Source organism: Saccopteryx leptura, chromosome 3, assembly GCF_036850995.1.
Source record: "Saccopteryx leptura isolate mSacLep1 chromosome 3, mSacLep1_pri_phased_curated, whole genome shotgun sequence".
Taxonomy (NCBI): Eukaryota; Metazoa; Chordata; class Mammalia; order Chiroptera; family Emballonuridae; genus Saccopteryx; species Saccopteryx leptura.
Window position 1 is genome coordinate 121,011,033 of NC_089505.1, and position 24,928 is coordinate 121,035,960.

The 24,928-nt window shown below is 40.4% G+C and overlaps 1 protein-coding gene across 1 annotated transcript in view; it reads right to left on the reverse strand.

The window, feature by feature from the left end:
- Positions 1-1,803: 1,803 nt before the first annotated feature.
- Positions 1,804-24,928, reverse strand: part of LOC136400106 (cytochrome P450 4A11-like) — a 31,045-nt gene continuing 7,920 nt past the window's right edge. The window contains exons 9-12 of the mRNA XM_066376202.1: positions 24,768-24,901; positions 22,969-23,033; positions 22,750-22,826; positions 1,804-2,107 (exon numbers count right to left, since the gene is read on the reverse strand). Of these exons, the coding sequence (XP_066232299.1) occupies positions 1,939-2,107; positions 22,750-22,826; positions 22,969-23,033; positions 24,768-24,901 (445 nt within the window). The 3' untranslated portion in view covers positions 1,804-1,938. The remainder of the gene's footprint in view (positions 2,108-22,749; positions 22,827-22,968; positions 23,034-24,767; positions 24,902-24,928) is intronic.

The following is a 24,928-nucleotide window of genomic DNA, read 5'->3' on the forward strand; positions in this document are numbered from 1 at the left end:
ATTCTTGTACCTTCATTTGACAGCTATCATTATGAGTAGTTTTTGGACCTTAACACTGTGTATGTGTCATGCAGTTGTGCATGTGAATGTAAACTCAGGCTGGTTTTTTTCCATTACCCGAAGCCAGCAGGGTTACATGTTGGTCCCTCTCCTCACCCCAGTGGAATATTGTGGTTGAAGCACATGAGCATAGCTGATCACCCAGAAGTCCATGTTTCCATTGTCCTGTGCTTTCTCACATGGGTGCTGAGTCTCTCTGCTTCACCTGATATCATTGGACCTGCCAAACTTCCTGTTCAGGATGCTCTCAGCTCATTTTTCTGCTCTATGTCTCATTAAGCACTAAGTGTCCATCCTTTCCCTTCTTAGAGCAGGGTTGAACTTCCCCAGTGACCTAGGAGGTCAGAAGACTGGGAGGGAGATTCTGGCTACTGGTACTGATTAAGGGAGAAGCCCTTCAGGGAGCACGATGAGGTATCCCACTGAAGGCAGTGGGGTGCCGGGAGGTCCATATATGACATATAGGATCATGGACTAGGAATGGCAAGGGTTTGCCCAGGAGGATGACCTGTGTTTAAAATCATCAAGAGAACATCTTTGAATTGAGAGAAGCTAGTGGAGAAGGACAAGGAGAGCAGACCCCCAAGGGCAAGAGGACCACCACTCACATATTCACCAAATGTTGCAGGTTCGTAGAAGCCCCTCTGCCATTTGGGTATTTGACAAGAGGTGCAGAGGACTGCCAAGAGCCTGTCCTGGGAGAAGGTGCAACCAGATCTTTACTGACATCCCTTCTCCCTGGTCACACTTATTTGCCCACTGGGATATTCCAAATCTCTCCTGGATAGCAGCTTAACTCCTGGTCTCTGAGGTAATGGGTCCTGGCACCACAGATCAAATATTTTTTCCCTTCCATTTCTCCTTTATCTATCCTCCACTTCTCTCTTCTCTTCACCCATCTCCTCCTAGGAGTAAACACTTCACATGACATTATGAACTTTATTCCAGGAAAGTAGAAAGAAGGTGAGGTTATGAAATGACACATGTGTAGACAGGTAACCCACAGAAGGGACCTGGGAACAAGGAACGATGGTAGTCACACAGGGAGTTTTTAGGTAGAATAAAGGCTCCCAATGTCCAAGGTCTAATCCCTGCATGTTGTAACTATGTCTTATTCTTTATTTTTTAATTTTTAATAATTAATACTTATTAATTTTTTAGACAGATATGAAGAAGGAGAGAGAAAAAAAGAGGGAGAGAGAGAAACATTGACTTGTTTTACTTATTCATGCATTCATTGGTTGTTACTTGTATGTGCCCTGACTGGGGATAGAACCTGCAACTTTGTCATGTCAGAACCACATTCCCATAAACTGTACTGTCAAGCCAAGGCCTATGTCCTGTTTTATTATAGTGGGCCCATGTAATCACAACTGTCCTATAAAAGAGAAGGAAGTGTGAAGACAAAAGCAGAGAGACATTTGTAGATGCTGCTGGATTTGAAGATGGAGGAAGGCTCCAGAAGGCAAGGAATGTAACAATGCAGCTCAAATGCTGGAGAGACAATGGCAGGGATTCTCTCCTAGAGCCTGGGAGGTGTGTGTATGTGTGGGGCTCTGCGAACACCTCAGTTGTGTCCCGAGAAACCCATTTCAGATTTCTGACTCCAGAACCCAGGAGAAAACTATTGAAATGTTTTAGTCACTGATGCTACGGTAAATTACTATACCAGCTAAAGGAAACTAATACAGGGAAAGACAGCAAGCAGAAAATGGAAAAGACAGGGAGAGGTCGGACAGGCAGAGGCCCGGAGGAGATCAGGGAGATTGGCAGGCACGCAGATGGAAGGCAGGAATTGATAAGAGAGACAGGGGATGGGAGTGGGTAACAGGAAGGCAGGAAGGAGTTCCTCAGAGCTTGTCCTTGTGTCATCAAGGGTTAGAGGAGCTTCCTGAGCTGCAGGTGGATCCCATTATTAGACTTCAACACAATTTCTGGTATAGGGATGGGGACTCTGGAAGAATCCGCTACCAGCTCAAAGCGAAGTAGGGTCAAGGCCACGGCCACCTTCAGCTCGTTCATGGCAAAATGCTTCCCGATGCAGTTCCTGGACCAGGGATGGAAAACAACATGAGAAATGGTCTCAAAACCTGTATTGAGCTAGGCAGGCAATGGCTACTGAGCCCTTGCCAGGACCAGGGGATTCTGATGTGAGTCAATCTGATTTCCTTCCTGGTCAGTCACGCACTCTTCTGCCACACGAGCCTTGCTTCACATTCTGCCCCTGAACTTTGACAAAGTCTATCTGTCTTCTACAACTAGCCCCTAACTCCTATGTCTGTTCTCAACAGGCATGAAATCTTCTTAGGGAGAGGTCAGTGCACTAAGCTACCAGGTCAAGTCCAGTGAACCACTTTAATGTTCATTATTAGTTTGGTTACTCCTGACATAAGCAGTTTCTGGTTTCACAATGTGGAAGCCAGGTCATGGCATGATATAAAGGGGGGTGAGGCCACATTCTCAGATCTGGTGGACACAGTGGGGCTTCTATTCTCAAAGAGAAGGAAAGGTTCACAGAGAAGGAGGGATGAAATTGTGTGAGGAAATGAGAATGACAACAGGGAAGTTTCCTGGGGCAACTAGAAATTAGCGACTTTCAATCAGTTGCTCACAAATGGTCCAGACTCCTGCCTCTCCCACATCTTTCACCCTACTAGCTGATGTAGCTTTTCTTTTCTGTAGCATAAATGTTTTTCCTTGACATTTGTCAGTCTCCTCACCTGGACTTTTCTGTCTCTCTGCCTTCTCTTCCTCTACATTGAAGCCAAGACCCAGCTCAGCCCTTCCAATAACTCACCACAGGTAGGACATGACCAAATCAAAGCCCTCTATGAATGGTTGCCTCACTTACTTCTTACCTGTCAAACTCCACTTCTAAGTCATCTTATGTTGTTGAGATCATGGATAAAGACATCCCTCCACCTTTGCCTGCCACATGCTCAAGGCTAAGCTGAAAGACGTCCCGTCTTCACCTCCTCTGCCGGCTGCATGTTTCCTTTCCTGACTCCAAGTCTCCATTAGAGTTTTACTCAAGGGTACATCACCATGCAGTGCCCAGGAAAGTGCAAAGAGCATGTAACATTCCACAATCTTCAATAAGGGAATCTTCAATAAGTGAATAAGTAAGTGAAAGAAAGAATGAATGAGTGATATCTGTCTGAAGTAGAGGTACTGGTTTCCTGACTCTGAACTCCTAAAGGCAGGAACATTATCTTTCCCATCTCCTAACTCAGGACTTGTCACGCAGAGATAGGCTTAAAATACTTTAATATTAGAATGAAGTTAATTGAATTGAAAAAGTAAATTAAAAATTAAAAAAAAAAACCCCATGGGCCCTGGCCAGTTGGCTCAGTGGTATAGCGTTGGCCTGGCGTGCAGGAGTCCCGGGTTTGATTCCCGGCCAGGGCACACAGGAGAAGCGCCCATCTGCTTCTCCACCCCTCCCCCTTTCCTTCCTCTCTGTCTCTCTCTTCCCCTCCTGCAGCCAAGGCTCCATTGGAGCAAAGTTGGCCTGGGTGATGAGGATGTCTCTATGGCCTCTGCCTCAGGTGCTAGAATGGCTCTGGTTGCAACAGAACAATGCCCCAGATGGACAGAACATCGCCTCTTGGTGGGCATGCCGGGGTGGATCCCAGTCAGGTGCATGCGGGAGTCTGTCTGACTGCCTCCCCGTTTCCAACTTCAGAAAAATACAAACAAAAACAAAAACAAGCCTCCCCACCATGATTTCTGACCTAGAAATTAAAGCTGCCTAGTGCTCTCCTGCCCTCTAGTGGCAGCAACATGACTTGCAATTCTGGGAGAAACCAAACCCTGGAGCCAGTCTCTGGAAGAACGATTTGTTTAAAGCCTGTTCTGTGAAACCTGGTTCACTGTTTGAAGAACTCATAGACTTATGGATTCAGAAAAAGCTTGTTTCTAGTAAGCAAATTCAAATTTTATGAAAATTACTATTTCACAGGAGGATTCCTGTAGCATTTGCAGATTTTCAAACAGAACCCATTCAGTAGTATACTCAACAGCTGTTTCAAGTGTGCTGGATAGTTTACACACCAGGAACTTTTCAAATGTATGTGTGATACAAAAAATCGTGTTTTTTTTCCCCCCAAAACCAGTGATTGTTCACCTGACCAGGAAGTAGTGCAGTGGATAGAGCATTGGCCTGGGACAATGAGGACCAGATTTGAAACCCTGAGGCGGCCGGCTTGAGCACGGGCTCATCCAGCTTGAGCATGGGATCAACAGCTGAGCACAGGATTGCTTGCTTGAGCATGAGATCATAAACATGATCCCATGGTCGCTGGCTTAATCCCAAGGTCACTGGCTTGAGCGAGGGGTCACTGGCTCGGCTGAAGCCCCTCGTCAAAGCACATATGAGAAAGCAATCAATGAACATCTAAGGTGCCACAACAAAGAATTGATGCTTCTCATCTCTCCCTCTTCCTGTCTGTCTGTCCCTATCTGTCTGTTTCTCTTGCTAAAAACAACAACAACAAACAGTGTTTGTCCTTATTTTTATGCTGTTTGCCATTGGACTGTGTAAACTGTGGGACCATGGTATTTAAATTCCACTTTAAATAAAGAATTCTCACTGGTGACGTCACAGAAATGGCACCGTGAGCAGAGCGTCCGACAGATCTCCCCCAAATCTCAACAAATTTATCAACTAGAAACAGAAAAATTTATCCTCGGAGCATTCCAGAGTTCCACACACACTGAAAGCGAAAGGACTGTTATCACTTGAATCTGAGAGACGGGTCGGAGCTGAGGGTGTGGAGGAAGCTAACTACCACACGGACGTTCATTCAAGCCGAGGAGGGAGTACGCCTGTGGTGAGTCAACCCACACATGCAATTGCCCGCCCACACTTGGGGAGCAACAGCCTGAGCGCTGCGAGCAGCCGCTGGCGTGCCGTGAGAAACCGCACGCGTGCCCCGTGCTGCGGTCCGGTTGCAGAGTGAGCTCCCTTGCGCCGTGAGCATCCCCAGCGGCCGGCGCACTGCGAGTGAGAGTCCCCAGCCACCCGTGTGCCCAGAGCACCCCATTTGCTCGTGTGCCCTGAACGTCCCACTCGCCCCATGGCAGCAACATGACTTGCAATTCTGGGAGAAACCAAACCCTGGAGCCAGTCTCTGGAAGAACGATTTGTTTAAAGCCTGTTCTGTGAAACCTGGTTCACTGTTTGAAGAACTCATAGACTTATGGATTCAGAAAAAGCTTGTTTCTAGTAAGCAAATTCAAATTTTATGAAAATTACTATTTCACAGGAGGATTCCTGTAGCATTTGCAGATTTTCAAACAGAACCCATTCAGTAGTATACTCAACAGCTGTTTCAAGTGTGCACACTCCCAGAGCACCCCACTCGCCCGCACACCCAGAGTGCCCCATTCTCCAATGCGCCCAGTGCACCCCAGCCACCAGCGGCAAAGCAAGCGGGAAGGGCGCCAAAGCTATCTTCCCTACTCCGGAGATTCTCTCCGTGGGCGGGGCATCTCACCCAGCCATTCAAGCTAACAATCAAGCATTGGGGGAGGGGTGCGCGGGCAGCTTGAAATACTTTCTGGAGCACAGCTGCGGATCCAATCACTGAAATTAGCTTAACTCACGAAATCTGCGCACCCACGGGGCTCTAATTGATAAGATCTCTCTCAGTTCAGCGATCCAAGACAAGAGGCGTGATATTTTTTAGTGCCTCTCGCTAAAGGGGTGGGGGCAACTTCTGATTGACAGAGCATTCATATTCAGGGATATACGCTAACAAGAGGGACTTGGCAGATATTAAGATCTATACAGCAAGCAGCGACTAGTGCCTCTTCTTCCCAGCTAAAACAGGCTACAAAGTGTGGAAAGCCTGGGTTGAGTGGTCCAACTGAATGCTAGGCGCTGAACAGTCACCTTGACAACAATTGACTCCCAGCCCCGCCTGATTATGCTGGAGGCTCTGACTGCCAGAGCCTTACCCAGAGCCTTGTGCTGAGTGGGGATAGAGTGGGGATTTCCTAGCTCTTTGAGCCTCTTACTCCCCAGGCAGAAGCAGTGGCAGCCTTATAGCTGGATCACCAGGCTGCTAATTCAGGAAGGGGAGACTAGGAGAGAGACTCCAGGAAAGCAAACTCTCTCATTGTTGGACCCTGCAAACGCCAACAAGCCTTGACTACCAGCGAGACTAAAGCCAATTATATGACATTGCCATAAAATCCCATCAACTGCAAATCCCTACCTAAGCATGACAAGGGGCAGAGTCTGGGGTACAGAGTCACCGACCAGGAAGAGGGAGAGAAAAGAAAAAGGAAGAAGTTAACTTCTCAAAATCAAGAAAAATCCACAGACTTTATAACTTGTTCCACTAATTTTTTTTTGTTGTTTGTTTCTTCTATCTTATTGCCTTTATTATTATTATTTCTATTTCCTCCACCTCGATCTTTTTATTCTCTGCCCATCTTATGCTTCCCTTTTCTTGAACTACACTATCCATGAGTGTTACATTTTATTTTTTTTCATCCTTACTCTCCTTTAGGGTTACACTCCAAAACCCTTAACTCTCACTCTCTCCCCTTTTGGTTTTTTTTTTCTTTTCCTTTTTTTCTTCCTTCATTTTTCTCTTTTTCTTATTTTTTCCTTTCTATTCGTTTCTTCTTTTCTCCTTTTACTTTTCCTCCCATTCAATCCTCAATCACGAACAAATTATTTAATTTGGAACTCAAGTTTTTTTTGGATTTTTTTTTTTGCTTTTGTTTTTGGTTTTCTTTTGTTTGTTTGGTTTTGTGACATTTTGGGTACTTTTTACGTTGCTTTTTAACTCACTAGCATTCCTCCCAACCCAAGGTCTCCATTGTATTTAGTCTTTGCTCCACTTAATACAACAGATTTTTACTTATTATTTTTATTTTTTTTCTTCTTTAATTTTTTCCCCTTTTTTCTGTTTCCCTCGTATCCCTCTCATTATATCTCTTAGTCGACCATCACTTACAAGCAAATCATTTTATACTTGTCTAAGATTTTCTCATTTTTTTAGCATTTAGTAGGTCCCTACTCCCTTTTTTGCCCCTTGAACTCTTCACCCCAAATCAGGCCCTCCATTATAGGCAGTTTTTGTTCCATTTAGCATAATATAATTCACAGGTCATCACGATATTTCCCTAAGGAGGGGAGAGGAGGAAAAGAGAAGAAAGAAAAAAGGGGGAAATAATAAATTATTACTGTTTTTTTTTTGTGGGGTGTTTTCCTTTTTTCCTTTTTTTTCTTTTTATTCTTTATTAATTCTAATTAGTGCTATCAACAAGACCACCCTCAGATGCCAATAAGAAAAATGAAATAGAATATTATGGATACAAAAGATAGAGAGGTAACACGAATAGATGTGGAAAAATCTATGGAGAAAAGATTTAACATATTGGAAACCTTGGAGCTAAATGACAGAGAATTTAAAATAGAAATCTTAAAAATACTCAGAGACATACAAGAAAACACAGAAAGGCAATTTAGGGAGATCAGAAAACAACTCAACGATCACAAAGAATATATTACCAGGAAATTGAAACTATAAAAACAAATCAAACAGAAATGAAAAACTCAATTCACGAGCTGAAATACGAGGTAACAAGCTTAGCTAATAGAACAGCCCAGATAGAAGATAGGATTAGTGAAATAGAAGACAAGCAACTTGAGGCACAACAAAGAGAAGAAGAAAGAGACTCAAAAATAATATAAAATGAGAAAGCCCTACAAGAATTGTCTGACTCCATCAGAAAGAATAACATAAGAATAATAGGTATATCAGAGGGAGAAGAGAAAGAAAATGGAATGGAGAATATACTCAAACAAATAATAGACAAGAACTTCCTAAGCCTGTGGAACGAACTAAAGCCTCAAATTCAAGAAGCAAACAGAACACCGAGTTTTCTTAACCCCAACAAACCCACTCCAAGGCACATCATAATGAAGATGACACAAACCAATGACAAAGAAAAAATTCTCAAGGCAGCCAGGGAAAAGAAGAGTACAACATATAAAGGAAGGCCTATTAGATTATCATCAGATTTCTCAGCAGAAACTCTACAAGCTAGAAGAGAGTGGACCCCAATATTTAAAGCCCTGAAAGAGAGGAACTTTCAGCCAAGAATACTATACCCATCAAAGCTATCCTTCAAGTACGAAGGAGATATAAAAACATTCACAAATACAGAAAAGATGAGAGAATTTATCAGCAGAAAGCCCCCACTCCAGGAAATACTAAAGGGGGTTTTCCAACCAGATTCAAAGAACAAAAGAAAACAAAACCACAAGTAACAGCTCCACCAAGAACACAATAAAACCAAACTTAAACTGTGACAACAAAAGAAAAAAAAGGGGGGAGAGGATGGAGATTAACAGTAGCAAAGGACGATGAAGTGCAGAAATACTCATAAGATAGGGTACTACAATGAATATGGTAGGTATCCTTTTCATTACTTAATGGTAACCACCCTTGAAAAAACCACCACAAAAACACTTGACTTAAAAAAGGTAGCAACAGAGAAAAGAAGAATGGAATACAAACAAACAAAAACAAATGATAGAAAAACAAAAGAGAAGTATCAAACAAGATACAAAACTAACAGAAAGTAATTTATAAAATGGCAATAGGGAACCCACAAGTGTCAATAATTACACTAAATGTAAATGGATTAAACTCACCAATAAAAAGACACAGAGTAGCAGAATCGATTAAAAAAGAAAATCTAACTGTATGCTGCCTACAAACATATCTAAGCAACAAGGATAAAAACAAATTCAAAGTGAAAGGCTGGAAAACAATACTCCAAGCAAACAACACCCAAAAAAAAGCAGGTGTAGCAATACTCATATCTAATAATGCTGACTACAAGACAGCAAAAGTACTCAGAGACAAAAATGGTCATTTCATAATGATTAAGGGGAAGTTGAATCAAGAAGACATAACAATCCTTAATATATACGCACCAAACCAAGGAGCACCAAAATATATAAGACAGCTACTTATTGACCTTAAAACAAAAACTAACAAAAATACAATCATACTTGGAGACCTCAATACTCCGCTGACGGCTCTAGATCGGTCATCCAAACAGAGAATCAATAAAAATATAGTGGCCTTAAACGAAATATTAGAACACCTGGATATGATAGACATCTACAGGACACTTCATCCCAAAGCAACAGAGTATACATTTTTCTCTAGTGTACATGGAACATTCTCAAGAATTGACCATATGTTGGGCCACAAAGACAATATCAGCAAATTTAGAAAAATTGAAATTGTGCCAAGCATATTCTCTGATCATAAAGCCTTGAAACTAGAATTCAACTGCAAAAAAGAGGGGGAAAACCCCACAAAAATGTGGAAACTAAACAACATACTTCTAAAAAATGAATGGGTCAAAGAATAAATAAGCGCAGAGATCAAAAGATATATACAGACAAATGAAAATGAAAATACGACATGTCAGAATCTCTGGGATGCAGCAAAAGCAGTAATAAGAGGAAAGTTCATATCACTTCAGGCCTATATGAACAAACAAGAGAGAGCCCAAGTAAACCACTGAACTTCACACCTTAAGGAACTAGAAAAAGAAGAACAAAGACAACCCAAAACCAGCCGAAGAAAGGAGATAATAAAAATCAGAGCAGAAATAAACGAAATAGAGAACAGAAAAACTATAGAAAAAATCAATAAAACAAGGAGCTGGTTCTTTGAAAAGATCAACAAAATTGACAAACCCTTGGCAAGACTCACCAAGGAAAAAAGGCACAGGACTCAAATAAATAAAATGCAAAATGAAAGAGGAGAAATCACCACAGACATCATAGATATACAAAGAATTATTGTAGAATACTATGAAAAACTATATGCCACCAAATACAACAATCTAGAAGAAATGGATAAATTCCTAGAACAATACAACCTTCCTAGACTGAGTCTAGGAAGAAGCAGAAAGCCTAACAGAAGAAGCAGAAAGCCTAAACAGACCAATCAGCAGGGAGGAAATAGAAAAAACTATTAAAAACCTCCCCAAAAATAAAAGTCCAGGCCCAGATGGTTATACTAGTGAATTCTATCAAACATTCAAAAAAGACTTGGTTCCTATTCTACTCAAAGTCTTCCAAAAAATTGAAGAAGAAGCAATACTTCCAAACACATTTTATGAGGCCAACATAACCCTCATATCGAAACCTGGCAAGGATGGCACAAAAAAAGAAAACTATAGACCAATATCTCTAATGAATACAGATGCTAAAATACTAAACAAAATACTGGCAAATCGAATACAACAACATATTAAAAACATAATACATCATGATCAAGTGGGATTCATCCCAGAATCTCAAGGATGGTTCAACATACGTAAAATGGTTAACGTAATACACCATATCAACAAAACAAAGAACAAAAACCACATGATCTTATCAATAGATGCAGAAAAGGCTTTTGATAAAATACAATACAATTTTATGTTTAAGACTCTCAACAAAATGGGTATAGAAGGAAAATATCTCAACATGATAAAGGCCATATATGATAAACCATCAGCCAACATCATATTAAATGGCATAAAACTGAGGACTTTCCACCTTAAATCAGGAACAAGACAGGGTTGTCCACTCTTTCCACTCTTATTTAACGTGGTGCTAGAAGTTCTGGCCAGAGCAATCAGACTAGACAAAGAAATAAAAGGCATCCATATCGGAAAAGAAGAAGTAAAGGTATCACTTTTTGCTGATGATATGATCCTATACATCGAAAACCTGAAGGACTCCACAAAAAGATTACTAGAAACAATAAACCAATACAGTAAGGTCGCAGGATACAAAATTAACATACAAAAGTCCATAGCCTTTCTATATGCCAATAATGAAATATTAGAAAACGAACTCAAAAAAATAATCCCCTTCACGATTGCAACAAAAAAAATAAAATACCTAGGAATAAACATAACAAAGAATGTAAAGGACCTATATAATGAAAACTAGAAGGCATTGTTAAGAGAAATAGAAAAAGACACAATGAGATGGAAAAATATTCCTTGTTCTTGGATAGGAAGAATAAATATAATTAAAATGGCCACATTACCCAAAGCAATATATTAATTTAATGCAATTCCCATCAATATTCCTATGACATTTTTTAAAAAATGGAACAAAAAATCATCAGATTTATATGGAACTATAAAAAACCCCGAATAGCCAAAGCAATCCTAAGGAAAAAGAATGAAGCTGGGGGCATTACAATACTTGACTTTAAACTATATTATAGGGACAAGATAATCAAAACAGCATGGTATTGGCAGAAAAATAGACACTCAGACCAATGGAACAGAATAGAAAGCCCAGAAATAAAAGCACATATATATGGTCAAATAATCTTTGATAAAGGGGCCAACAACACACAATGGAGAAAAGAAAGCCTCTTCAACAAATGGTGTTGGGAAAACTGGAAAACCACATGCAAAAGAATGAAACTGGATTACAGCTTGTCCCCATGTACTGAAATTAATTCAAAATGGATCAAAGACCTAAATATAAGATCTGAAACAATAAAGTACATAGAAGAAGACATAGGTACTAAACTCATGGACCTGGGTTTTAAAGAACATTTTATGAACTTGACTCCAAAGGCAAGAGAAGTGAAAGCAAAGATAAATGAATGGGAGTACATCAGAATAAAAAGTTTTTGCTCAGCAAGAGAAACTGATATCAAAATAAACAGACAGCCAACTAAATGGGAAATGTTATTTTCAAACAGCAGCTCAGATAAGGGCCTAATATCCAAAATTTACAAAGAACTCATAAAACTCAACAACAAACAAACAAACAATCCAATAAAAAAATGGGAAGAGGACATGAACAGACACTTCTCCCAGGAAGAAATACAGATGGCCAACAGATATATGAAAAGATGCTCAGCTTCATTAGTTATTAGAGAAATGCAAATCAAAACTACAATGAGATACCACCTCACTCCTGTTAGATTAGCTATTATCAACAAGACAGGTAATAGCAAATGTTGGAGAGGCTGCGGAGAAAAGGGAACTCTCATCCAGTGTTGGTGGGACTGTAAAGTAGTACAACCATTATGGAGGAAAGTATGGTGGTTCCTCAAAAAACTGCAAATAGAACTACCTTATGACCCAGCAATCCCTCTACTGGGTATATACCCCAAAACCTCAGAAACATTGATATGTAAAGACACATGTAGCCCCATGTTCATTGCAGCACTGTTCATAGTGGCCAAGACATGGAAACAACCAAAAAGCTCTTCAGTAGAAGACTGGATATAGAAGATGTGGCACATATTCACTATGGAATACTACTCAACCATAAGAAATGATGACATCAGATCATTTACAGCAAAATGGTGGGATCTTGATAACATTATACGGAGTGAAATAAGTAAATCAGAAAAAACCAAGAACTTCATGATTCCATACATTGGTGGAACATAAAAACGAGACTAAGAGACATGGACAAGAGTGTGGTGGTTACCAGGGGTGGGGGGAGGGAGGACATGGGAGGGAGGGAGGGAGAGAGTTAGGGGGAGGGGGAGGGGCACAGAGAAAACTAGATAGAGGCTGACGGAGGACAAACTGACTCTGGGCGAGGGGTATGCAACATAATTTAATGATAAGATAACCTAGACATGTTTTCTTTGAATATATGTACCCTGATTTATTAATGTCATCCCATTAACATTAAAAAATTTATTAAAAAAAAAAGAACACTAAAAAAAAAAAAAAAAAAAAGAACCCCAACAGTGGAAAATGCTCTCAGTCCTTTTCAATCCAATCAGTACGTTCAGTAATAGTCTTTCCCGCACTGCTCAACTGAGTCACCAATTCACCAACCCTTGCATTTAATGTGTTTCTTGTTAAGGTACAAGTCACCCAGAAAGTCAGAAATTGACCAGCCTGGAATGCAAGTTATAAATGACCACTAACATTCCATTTGATGCCCAAACTTCCAAATTTGGCCTGCCCTGATAAAATCCTTTACAGAACATGCATCACCACCACCACCTTCCAATGAGCACATGGGTACAGATATGGATACGAGTTTGGCAGCAGGCTCTGCTGAAAACCACCTGACGAAGTGACATAAGGCTCATCGGCCCCTCCAGCCTTATTTCTCACTACCCTGCAGCTTGGGTGTCCCAATCTAGTTACATCACTTTACTCCCTTTAAAAAAAATAATAAACTTGCATCTTCTCTCCAAAAAAAAAAAAAAAAAAGAATTCTGTGGGAGATGACATCAGAGTAATGGGGCAGTAGGAAGTGATACCAATAAATCTCCCCCAAAACTCAACAAGATCTTCAATCAGAAACAGGAAAACCTATCCTTGGAGCCTCCAGATGTTTCAAACCCGAAGGTATCGTCAAGCGAAAAATTGGCTAAATATATAATCAAACCCCGAAGGAAATAGGGAGTAAGAAATGCTCTGCCTTCCTCACTAACCTAAATAGGGCTGTTTTCACTGGGAACTGAGAATATAGAAACTAAGGTGGGCAAAGGGGGTGAATAGATCCAGGCCGCAGCACAAACGGCCGAACCAGGCTGTGGCACAGAGATCCAAGCCGAGGAAAAACTGTACCTGTGGCAACCCAGGCAATACAAGCTAATGCTCGCACCAAACCCAGACAAAGAAAGACAAGTGGGGCAGCCATTTTCCCTGATCTCCTGGTCGGCGCGCGCAGATAGTGGGCAAGAGATTCCTTCGAAAGCCCCAGGAGTGGGTGCCTGTGTTATCCCACAAAGAGTCAGAGTCAGAGGCCTTTGTGTGGTCCAAAAGCGGAATCTCTGGGCCACCCCAGCACCCTGAAAAAGCCATGCACGGGGAGGGAGCAAGAGCCAATTCCAACACTGGAACTTTCCCGTGTGGGCGAAGGTTTCACTCAGAGGGTGAGACGGCTGGCCTGATATCCTGGTCTGCGCGCATGGAGAGTGGGCAAGAGATTCCTCCAAGCACCTCAGCAGTGGGAGCCGGTGTTATCCCACAGAGGGGCAGAGTCAGAGGCCTTTGTGTGGGCCAAAAGCAGAATCTCGGGCTGCCCCAGCGCCCTGAAAAAGCCATGCATGGGAAGGGAGCAAGAGCCAATTCCAACGCTGGAACTTTTCTGTGCAGGCAGGGGTTTCACTCAAAGTATGAGGCGGCCGGCCTGATATCCTGGCCTGCGCGCACGGAGAGTGGGCAAGAGATTCCTCCAAGCACCTCAGCAGTGGGCGCCCGTGTTATCCCACTGAGGGGCAGAGTGAGGGGCCCTTGTGTGGGCCAAAAGAGGAATTTCCAGGCCGCCCCAGCACCCTGAAAAAGCCACGCATGGGGAGGGAGCGGGAGCCAATTACAATGCTGGAATTTTTCCGTGCGGGCGGGGGTTTCACTCAGAGTGTGAGACTGCCGGCCTGATATCCTGGACTGCGCACAGAAAGTGAGTGAGAGTTTCCTCCAAGTGCCCCAGGAGTGGGCACCTGCCCATGGTACCGGACAGAGTGGCAGAGCCAGAGGTCTTTGAGTGGGCGGAAGCCCTGCCTGATTATGCTAGCAGCTCTGACTGACTGAGCCTTACCCAGAGCCCTGTGCTGAGTGGGAATAAAGTGGGGAGTTGCCAGCTCTTTGAGCCTCTTACTATCCAGGCAGAGGCAGCAGCAACCCCATAGCTGGATTATCAGGCTACTAATTGAGGAAGGAAAGACTAGGAGAGAGGCTCCAGGAACACAGACTCTCTCATTGTCAGAGCCTATAAATGCTAATGAGCCTTGACTGCCAACGAGACTGAAGCACAATACATGACATCGCCATAGAGACTTATCAACTGCAAACCTCTACCTGAGCATGCCAAAGGGGCAGAACCCTGGGTACAGAGTCACCGACTAGGAAGAGGGAGAGAAAAGAAAAAGCAAGAAGATAACCTCTCAAAATCAAGAATAATCCACAGACTTTATAATCTATCCCATTTTATTATATTTGTTCGTTTGTTTCTCTTCATTCTTGATTTTTTTTTTCCTCCTCCAATTTGGTCGTTTAACTCTCTACTGGTCTTACTCTCTCCTCTCCTTGAACTACACTACTCATAAGTGTTACATCTCCCATTATCTTTTCTTTCCTCTTCCTTTCTCTCTATGAGGGTTGCACTCCAAAACCCTTAACTCTCTCTTTCTCTCTCCTCTTTTTTCTTCTTTTAGTGATACCCTCTTTTTTTCTCTTTCTCTCTTTCTTTTCTCCCTCTATATTAGTTTCTTCCTTTCTCCTTTACGTCTCCTCTCATTCAAACCTCAATAACGAACAAATTATCTTATCTGGGACTCAAACTTATGTTTGTGGCATTTTGGGGGGTTCTTCCTTCACCTTTTTAACTCACTAGCAGTGCTCCCATCTCTGGCTCTCCATTTTATCTAGTTCTTGTTCCACTAAATACAATAGTAATTTTTTAATTTGTCCCCCCATTTTCCTGTTTCTCTCTTATTCCTCTCATCATAACTCTTAGTCAACCAACACCTAAAAGCAAATCATTTTATTCTTGACCCTAATTTTTTCCTTATTTGCTTTTTGTGGGTCCATACCCACTTTTTTTTCTTTTTTTTTTTTTGCCCCTTTATTACTTCTCCCTAATTCAGGCCCTCCATTACAGGCATTGTTTGTTCTATTTAGTACAATATAATTCACAGTTCACCACAAGATTTTCTCAAGAAAGAGGGGAGAGGAGAGGAGAGGAAAAAAAGGGGGGGGGGAATAATTTCCTTTTTTTATTTTAATTTAATTTTTCTTTATTATTAATTTTTTTTAAAAAACAACTCTTTTATTTTTTATTTTTTTAACTTTTTATTCTTTATTAAATCTCATTAATACTATCAACAAAACCACCCTCAGATGCCATTAAGGAAGAGAAAATCGAATATCATGGATACAAAAGAAAGAGAGGTAACACAGATAGATGAGGAAAAATCTATGGAGAAAAATTTAATATATTGGAAATCTTGGAGTTAAACGACAGAGAATTGAAAATAGAAATTCTAAAAATACTCAGAGATATACAAGAAAACACAGAAAGGCAATTTAGGGAGCTCAGAAAACAACTCAATGAACACAAAGAATATATTTCCAAGGAAATTGAAACTATAAAAACAAATAAACCAGAGATAAAAAACTCAATTCATGAGCTGAAAAACGAGGTAACAAGCTTAGCTAATAGAACAGGCCAGATAGAAGGTAGGATTAGTGAAATAGAAGACAAGCAACTTGAAGCACAACAGAGAGAAGAAGAAAGAGACTCAAAAATTAAAAAAAATGAGGTAGCCCTACAAGAATTATCTGACTCCATCAAAAAGAATAACATAAGAATAATAGGTATATCAGAGGGAGAAGAGAGAGAAAATGGATTGGAAGACATACTCAAACAAATAATAGATGAGAACTTCCCAAGCCTGTGGAAAGAACTAAAGCCTCAAATTCAAGAAGCAAACAGAACTCTGAGTTTTCTTAACCCCAACAAACCTACTCCAAGGCACATCATAATGAAATTGGTACAAACCAACGACAAAGAAAAAATTCTCAAAGCAGCCAGGGAAAAGAATACAACATATAAAGGAAGGCCTATTAGATTATCATCAGATTTCTCAACAGAAACTCTACAAGCTAGAAGAGAGTGGACCCCAATATTTAAAGTCCTGAAAGAGAGGAACTTTCAGCCACGAATACTATACCCATCAAAGCTATCTTTCAAATATGAAGGAGAAATAAAAACATTCACAGATACAGAAAAGATGAGGGAATTTATCATCAGAAAACCCCTACTCCAGGAATTACTAAAGGGTGTTCTCCAATCAGATACAAAGAAAAAAAAACAAACAAAGCCACAAGTAAAAGCTCCAAGAAGAACACAATAAAACCAAATTTAAACTGTGACAACAACAAAAAGAAAGGGGGGGAGAGGATGGAAATTAACAGTAGCAAAGGACGATGGAGTGCAAAAGTACTCACAAAATAGTGCACTACAATGAACAGGGTAGGAACCCTTTTCATTACTTAAAGGTAACCACCATTGAAAAAACCACCACAGAAGCACATGATTTAAAAAAGATAGCAACAGAGGTAAGACATATGGAATACAACCAAATAAAAACAAAAGATAGAAAAACGAAAGAGAAGGATCAAACCATACACAAAATTAACAGAAAGCAAGATATAAAATGGCAATAGGAAACTCACAAGTGTCAATAATTACACTAAATGTAAACGGATTAAACTCACCAATAAAAAGGCACAGAGTAGCAGAATGGATTAAAAAAGAAAATCCAACTCTATGCTGCCTACAAGAAACTCATCTAAGTAACAAGGATAAAAACAAATTCAAAGTGAAAGGCTGGAAAACAATACTCCAAGCAAATAACATCCAAAAAAAAAGCAGGTGTAGCAATAGTCATATCTGATAATGCTGACTACAAGACAGCAAAAGTACTCAGAGACAAAAATGGCCATTTCATAATGGCTAAGGGGACACTGAATCAAGAAGACATATCAATTCTTAATATATATGCACCAAACCAAGGAGCACCAAAATATATAAGACAGCTACTTATTGACCTTAAAACAAAAACTGACAAAAACACAATCATACTTGGAGACCTCAATACACCGCTGACGGCTCTAGATCGGTCATCCAAACAGAGAATCAACAAAGATATAATGGCCTTAAACAAAACACTAGAGCACCTGGATATGATAGACATCTACAGGACATTTCATCCCAAAGTGACTGAGTATACATTTTTCTCCCGTGTACATGGATCATTCTCAAGAATTGACCATATGTTGGGCCACAAAAACAACATCAGCAAATTCAGAAAAATCGAAGTTGTATCAAGCATATTTTCTGATCATAAAGCCTTGAAACTAGAATTCAACTGCAAAAAAGAGGAAAAACATCCCCAAAAATGTGGAAACTAAACAACATACTTTAAAAAAATGAATAGGCCAAAGAAGAAATAAGTGCAGAGATCAAAAGATATATACAAACAAATGAAAATGACAATACGACATGTCAGAATCTATGGGATGCAGCAAAAGCAGTGATAAGAGGGAAGTTCATATCACTTCAGGCATATATGAACAAACAAGAGAGAGCCCAAGTGAACCACTTAACTTCACACCTTAAGGAACTAGAAAAAGAAGAACAAAGACAACCCAAAACCAGCCGAAGAAAGGAGATAATAAAAATCAGAGCAGAAATAAACGAAATAGAGAACAGAAAAACTATAGAAAAAATCAATAAAACAAGGAGCTGGTTCTTTGAAAAGATCAACAAAATTGACAAACCCTTGGCAAGATTTACCAAGAAAAAAAAAAAAAAGAACTCATATAAACAAAATCCAAAATGAAAGAAGAGAAATCAGCATGGACACCGTAGATATACAAAGAATTATTGTAGAATACTATGCAAAACTTTATGCCACTAAATTCAACAACCTAGAAGAAATGGGTAAATTCCTAGAACAATACAACCTTCCTAGACTGAGTCAAGAAGAAGCAGAAAGCCTAAACAGACCTATTAGTAGAGAAGAAATAGAAAAAACCATTAAAAACCTCCCCCCAAAAAGAAGTCCAGGCCCAGATGGCTATACCAGCGAATTTTATCAAACATTCAAAGAAGACTTGGTTCCTAGTCTACTGAAAGTCTTCCAAAAAATTGAAGAAGAAGCAATACTTCCAAACATATTTTATGAGACCAACATAACCCTCATACCAAAACCAGGCAAGGATGGCACAGAAAAAGAAAACTACAGACCAATATCTCTAATAAATACAGATGCTAAAATACTAAATAAAATACTAGCAAATTGAATACAACAACATATTTAAAAAAATAATACATCATGATCAAGTGGGATTCATCCCAGAATCTCAAGGATGGTTCAACATACGTAAAACGGTTAACGTAATACACCATATCAACAAAACAAAGAACAAAAACCACATGATCTTATCAATAAACGCAGAAAAGGCTTTCGATAAAATACAACACAATTTTATGTTTAAGACTCTCAACAAAATGGGTATAGAAGGAAAATATCTCAACATGATAAAGGCCATATATGATAAACCATCAGCTAACATCATATTAAATGGCACAAAACTGAAGGCTTTCCCCCTTAAATCAGGAACAAAACAGGGTTGTCCACTCTCTCCAGTCTTATTTAATGTGGTACTAGAGGTGTTCTGGTGCCAGAGCAATCAGACAAGACAAAGAAATAAAAGGCATCCAAATCGGAAAAGAAGAAGTAAAGGTATCACTTTTTGCTGATGATATGATCCTATACATCAAAATCCCCAAAGAGGCCCTGGCCGGTTGGCTCAGCGGTAGAGCATCAGCCTGGCGTGCGGGGGACCCAGGTTCGATTCCCAGCCAGGGCACATAGGAGAAGCGCCCATTTGCTTCTCCAATCCCCCCCTTCCTCTCTGTCTCTCTCTTCCCCATCCACAGCCAAGGCTCCATTGGAGCAAAGATGGCCCGGGTGCTGGGGATGGCTCCTTGGCCTCTGCCCCAGGCGCTAGAGTGGCTCTGGTCGCAGCAGAGTGACGCCCTGGAGGGACAGAGCATTGCCCCCTGGTGGGCAGAACGTTGCCCCTGGTGGGCGTGCCGGGTGGATCCCGGTCGGGCACATGCGGGAGTCTGTCTGACTGTCTCTCCTGTTTCCAGCTTCAGAAAAATACAAAAAAAAAAAATCCCCAAAAGAATCCACAAAAAGACTACTGGAAACAATAAGCCAATACAGTAAGGTCGCAGGATACAAAATTAACATACAGAAGTCAATAGCCTTTCTATATGCCAACAATGAAACATTTGAGAACGAACTCCAAAGAATAATCCCCTTCAGGATTGCAAAAAAAAAAAACCAAAAAAACTTAGGAATAAACATAACAAAGAATGTAAAGGACTTATATAATGAAAACTATAAACCATTGTTAAGGGAAATCGAAAAAGATATAATGAGATGGAAGAATATTCCTTGTTCTTGGTTAGGAAGAATAAATATAATCAAGATGGCCATATTACCCAAAGCAATATACAAATTTAATGCAATTCCCATCAAAATTCCAATGACATTTTTTAAAGAAATGGAACAAAAAATCATCAGATTTATATGGAACTATAAAAAACCCCAAATAGCCAAAGCAATCCTAAAGAAAAAGAATGATGCTGGGGGCATTACAATACCTGACTTCAAACTATATTATAGGGCCACAACAATCCAAACAGCATGGTATTGGCAGAAAAATGGACACTCAGACCAATGGAACAAAATAGAAATCCCAGAAATAAAACCACATATATATAGTCAAATAATTTTTGATAAAGGGGCCAACAACACACAATGGAGAAAAGACAGCCTCTTCAATAAATGGTGCTGGGAAAACTGGAAAGCCACATGCAAAAGAATGAAACTCGACTACAGTTTGTCCCCCTGTACTAAAATTAACTCAAAGTGGATCAAAGATCTAAACATAAAACCTAAAACAATAAAGTACATAGAAGAAGACATAGGTACTAAACTCATGGACCTGGGTTTTAAAGAACATTTTATGAATTTGACTCCAAAGGCAAGAGAAGTGAAGGCAAAAATTCATGAATGGGACTACATTAGACTAAGAAGTTTTTGCTCAGCAAGAGAAACCAATAACAAAATAAACAGACAACCAACTAAGTGGGAAATGATATTTTCAAACAACAGCTCAGATAAGGGCCTAATATCCAAAATATACAAAGAACTCATAAAACTCAACAACAAACAAACAAACAATCCAATAAAAAAATGGGAAGAGGACATGAACAGACACTTCTCCCAGGAAGAAATACAAATGGCCAACAGATATATGAAAAGATGCTCATCTTCTTTAGTTATTAGAGAAATGCAAATCAAAACTGAAATGAGATACCACCTCACACCTGTTAGATTAGCTATTATTAACAAGACAGGTAATAGCAAATGTTGGAGAGGCTGTGGAGAAAAAGGAACCCTCATCCACTGTTGGTGGGAATGTAAAGTAGTACAACCATTATGGAAGAAAGTATGGTGGTTCCTCAGAAAACTGAAAATAGAACTACCTTATGACCCAGCAATCCCTCTACTGGGTATATAACCCCAAAACTCAGAAACATTGATACGTAAAGACACATGCAGCCCTATGTTTATTGCAGCATTGTTCACAGTGGCCAGGACATGGAAACAACCAAAAAGCCCTTCAATAGATGACTGGATAAAGAAGATGTGGCACATATACACTATGGAATACTACTCAGCCATAGGAAATGATGACATCGGATCATTTACTGCAAAATGGTGGGATCTTGATAACATTATACGAAGTGAAATAAGTAAATTAGAAAAAACCAGGAACTGCATTATTCCATACGTAGGTGGGACATAATAGCGAGACTAAGAGACATTGATAAGAGTGTGGTGGTTATGGGGGGAGGGGGGAGAGGGAGAGGGAAGGGGGAGAGGGAGGGGCACAAAGAAAACTAGATAGAAGGTGACAGAGGACAATCTGACTTTGGGTGATGGGTATGCAACATAATTGAACGACAAGATAACCTGGACATGTTATCTTTGAATATATGTATCCTGATTTATTGATGTCGCCCCATTAAAAAAATAAAATTATAAAAAAAAAAGAATTCTGTGAACTGGAAAAATTGTCATACTTATGTGAATATTCATATACAGTCAAATTTCTGTTGGGATAGATTGTAAACCTAGAGACACACACATTGGAGTGAAACTCTCTTCAAACGGCTACTGCACTGTTCATGCACTGCGTTTGAACAGTTAGCACAAGGAAGGAGCTGGAAATCCAATCAGATACTAATATCACAGACACTGTGAGTGGCAGATCAGTGAAGTAGAAAAGGCTGGACTGCCCTGAGGAATATGAAAAAACCTCCTTTTAATATTACTGATAACTGAGGAAATCAATCTGAAGCTTAATTTTTATGGAAAATTATAAGTGTGAGAAGTCATATTCCTGAAGTGTAGAAAACTCTAGAATTACTGAACTTCAAAACAATGACCAACACTGCATTGCGGATGGCCATTGGGAGAGTAGCCACTGAAGAGTGTTTCTGACCATTGTGTAACTCTATTTTTGCAATCTATTCCAACAAAAGTTTGACTATATATTAATATTCACATAATCATGACAACTTTTCCAGTTGGCAAAGTTCTATTTTTTATTTTTTCTTAAAAAATTTTAATATTTATTTATTTAGAAATTAAATTTAATGAGCTGACATAGGTCAATAAGAATGCATAGGTTTCAGGTAAGCATCTCTATAACATTTGAACTGCTTGATTGTATTGTATGTCCATCACCCAAAGTCAAATGGCAAAATTCTTTATATAAAGTGGGATTTATATACCATAGTCCCACTGTCTACATAATAAAACGTTGGCAACACAGTTCAAAATAAGGACAATCAATTGCTTTTGAGAGAAAGTCAGTGAGTAAAGTGTCTGTGTCATGTTCTGAAATGCCACTTTTCCTTTGTACATATTAACAAATGCCTCACTCCCAACACACCCTCATATAAAACCATAACTGCAGACACCACATATAAATGTAGTGGTCACAAACATCAGGGTATGCTCCCGTGATACCTCACCCCAAGTACAGAACACTCACCTTGATCCTCCTGAGAAGGGCAGGAAAGCATGGCTGTGTATATCAGAACCCGGTGCAAAACGGGATGGGTCAAACACCTGCAGAGAGAGCACCAGGGCCGGGACAGGTAGGTCACATCCCTCCTTCCAATCCATGAGGACACGAGACTCCCAGGGGTTGAAGCAGGAGAAGGGATTGTCTCGAGAGATCAGCCCATCCTCCCTCCCACAGCCATCATACCTCTGGATCTGGCCACACCTTTGGATTGTGGTGAAGGGCATAAATGGAAAGTGTGACTATGACTCCTGTAGGGCAGGGAGAAGAGAGAAGAGCAATCACACACATGCCAGGAGGGGACAGGTGCATGCACACAAACCTTGGGAGCCACAATGAGAATTATCTGAGTGGAACGATCTTATGGCAATAGAGGTAGAGTGGACCTGACAAAGCATATGTGCACACATTAGAAGTAGATAAGCATGACCAAGGACTGTGAAACAAGAAAAAATTGAAGGCTTATTTTTTGGAGCAACTCAAGTTAAATCCCACATTTTTCAAGTGCCATTCATAAGACCTTGGGTATTATGGATTAACTCATTCAATATTCACAACAACCCTGCAAAGAGGGACTGACATTTCCACTGTACAGATGATGCAACTGAGCTTCAGAGAGGCTGAGCAACTTTCCTTCTATCACACAGATAAGATATGGCAGGGTTGTAATCCAGATCAAATGTGGGCCAAGGGGTGGTCTCTACCCATGGCAGGAGTCTCAGATCGGGTCATCAGCTGTTCTCGGTCAACTCCTCAGAGACTGGATCATCTTCTAACCCATTACAATGGATTTTCTGATCTTATTTCCTAGACCCCAAATGAGTTATGCACCTCAAATATGGAGGATATGCCAACATATTTGACAGTGCAGACAGAATTGCCTTAGAATCCTGTAATCTGGAGTTGGGATTGGAACATGGAATGTTAGAATCAAAGGAGAAGGGATTAGGAAAACAAGGAAAAAAACCGCAACCAACTCGTAGACACTGACAACAGGACAATAGTGTGGTGACTGCCAGAGTGAGAGAGGGCTGGGAAGAGAAAGAAGAGGCTATAGTGAATATAAATGGTGATGGAAAAAGACTTCACTTGGGGTGATGAACACACAAAACAATACAAAAATGATGTATTATAGAATTGTATACCTGAAACTTATATAATTTTATTGACCAGTGTCACCCCAATTAATTCAATAAGAATAAAAAAAAGATAATTGTAGGAAATTATTCCAATAATCTAATTTTTTGTAGCTTTGTTCTCATAGTAAAATACACTTTCATATTAAAAAAAATCATAGATCATCAGTTCCATTGAATGGAATTACTGTAGTGTCATAAAAATGGATTATTTTTATTTTTTTATTAAGTGAGAGGCTGGGAGGCAGGGACACACTTTCACATGCACCCTGAATGAGATCCACCTGGCTAGCCCCTTATGGGGTGATGCTCTGCACATCTGGGGATGCTACTCTGTTGCTCGGCCACAAGAGAAGTGACCATCAGTTTCTTCACCCCTCCCCCTCTACTCTTTCTCTCTTCCCTCTTGCAGCCATGGTTCAATTGGTTTGAGTGAGTTAGCCCTGGGGGCTGAGAATGGCTCTGTAGAGCCTCAAAATGGCTCAGTTGCAAGCATGGCCTCAGATGGCCAGAGCATTGCCCCAGATGGAGGTTATCAGGTGGATCCCAATCAGGGCGTGTGCTAGAGTCTGTCTCACTGTATCCCCAACACTCATTTGGAAAAGAAGAAAACATTTTTTTTTAAAAGAAGTGGTGGAATGATAGTCCAGGAGAATGAGAGACACTTAAGACTCTACTCAGGTGAGATGTCAGAATTGAGATGGATCCTACTCAAGTGAATGTACCAAGATGACTTATTATCTGTGAGTTAAAAGGGAGCTAATATTTATTGAACTTTTACTGTGATTCAAGTCTGTGCCATGTATTCTTGCAGAGTGCCTAAGATAGTGAGTGTGGTGAAGTTCAGACCTTTGGGTAAGGAGCAACCATCAGGGAAGGTGATGGGCTTGCTAAGCTTTCTGCTGATTTGTGGTACAGGTGGATAGAGTCGCAGTGCCTCCTTGATGCACATGGTGGTGTAGGGCATCTGATCCAGGTGATCCCTGAAATGAATGAAGCATAACCCGAGG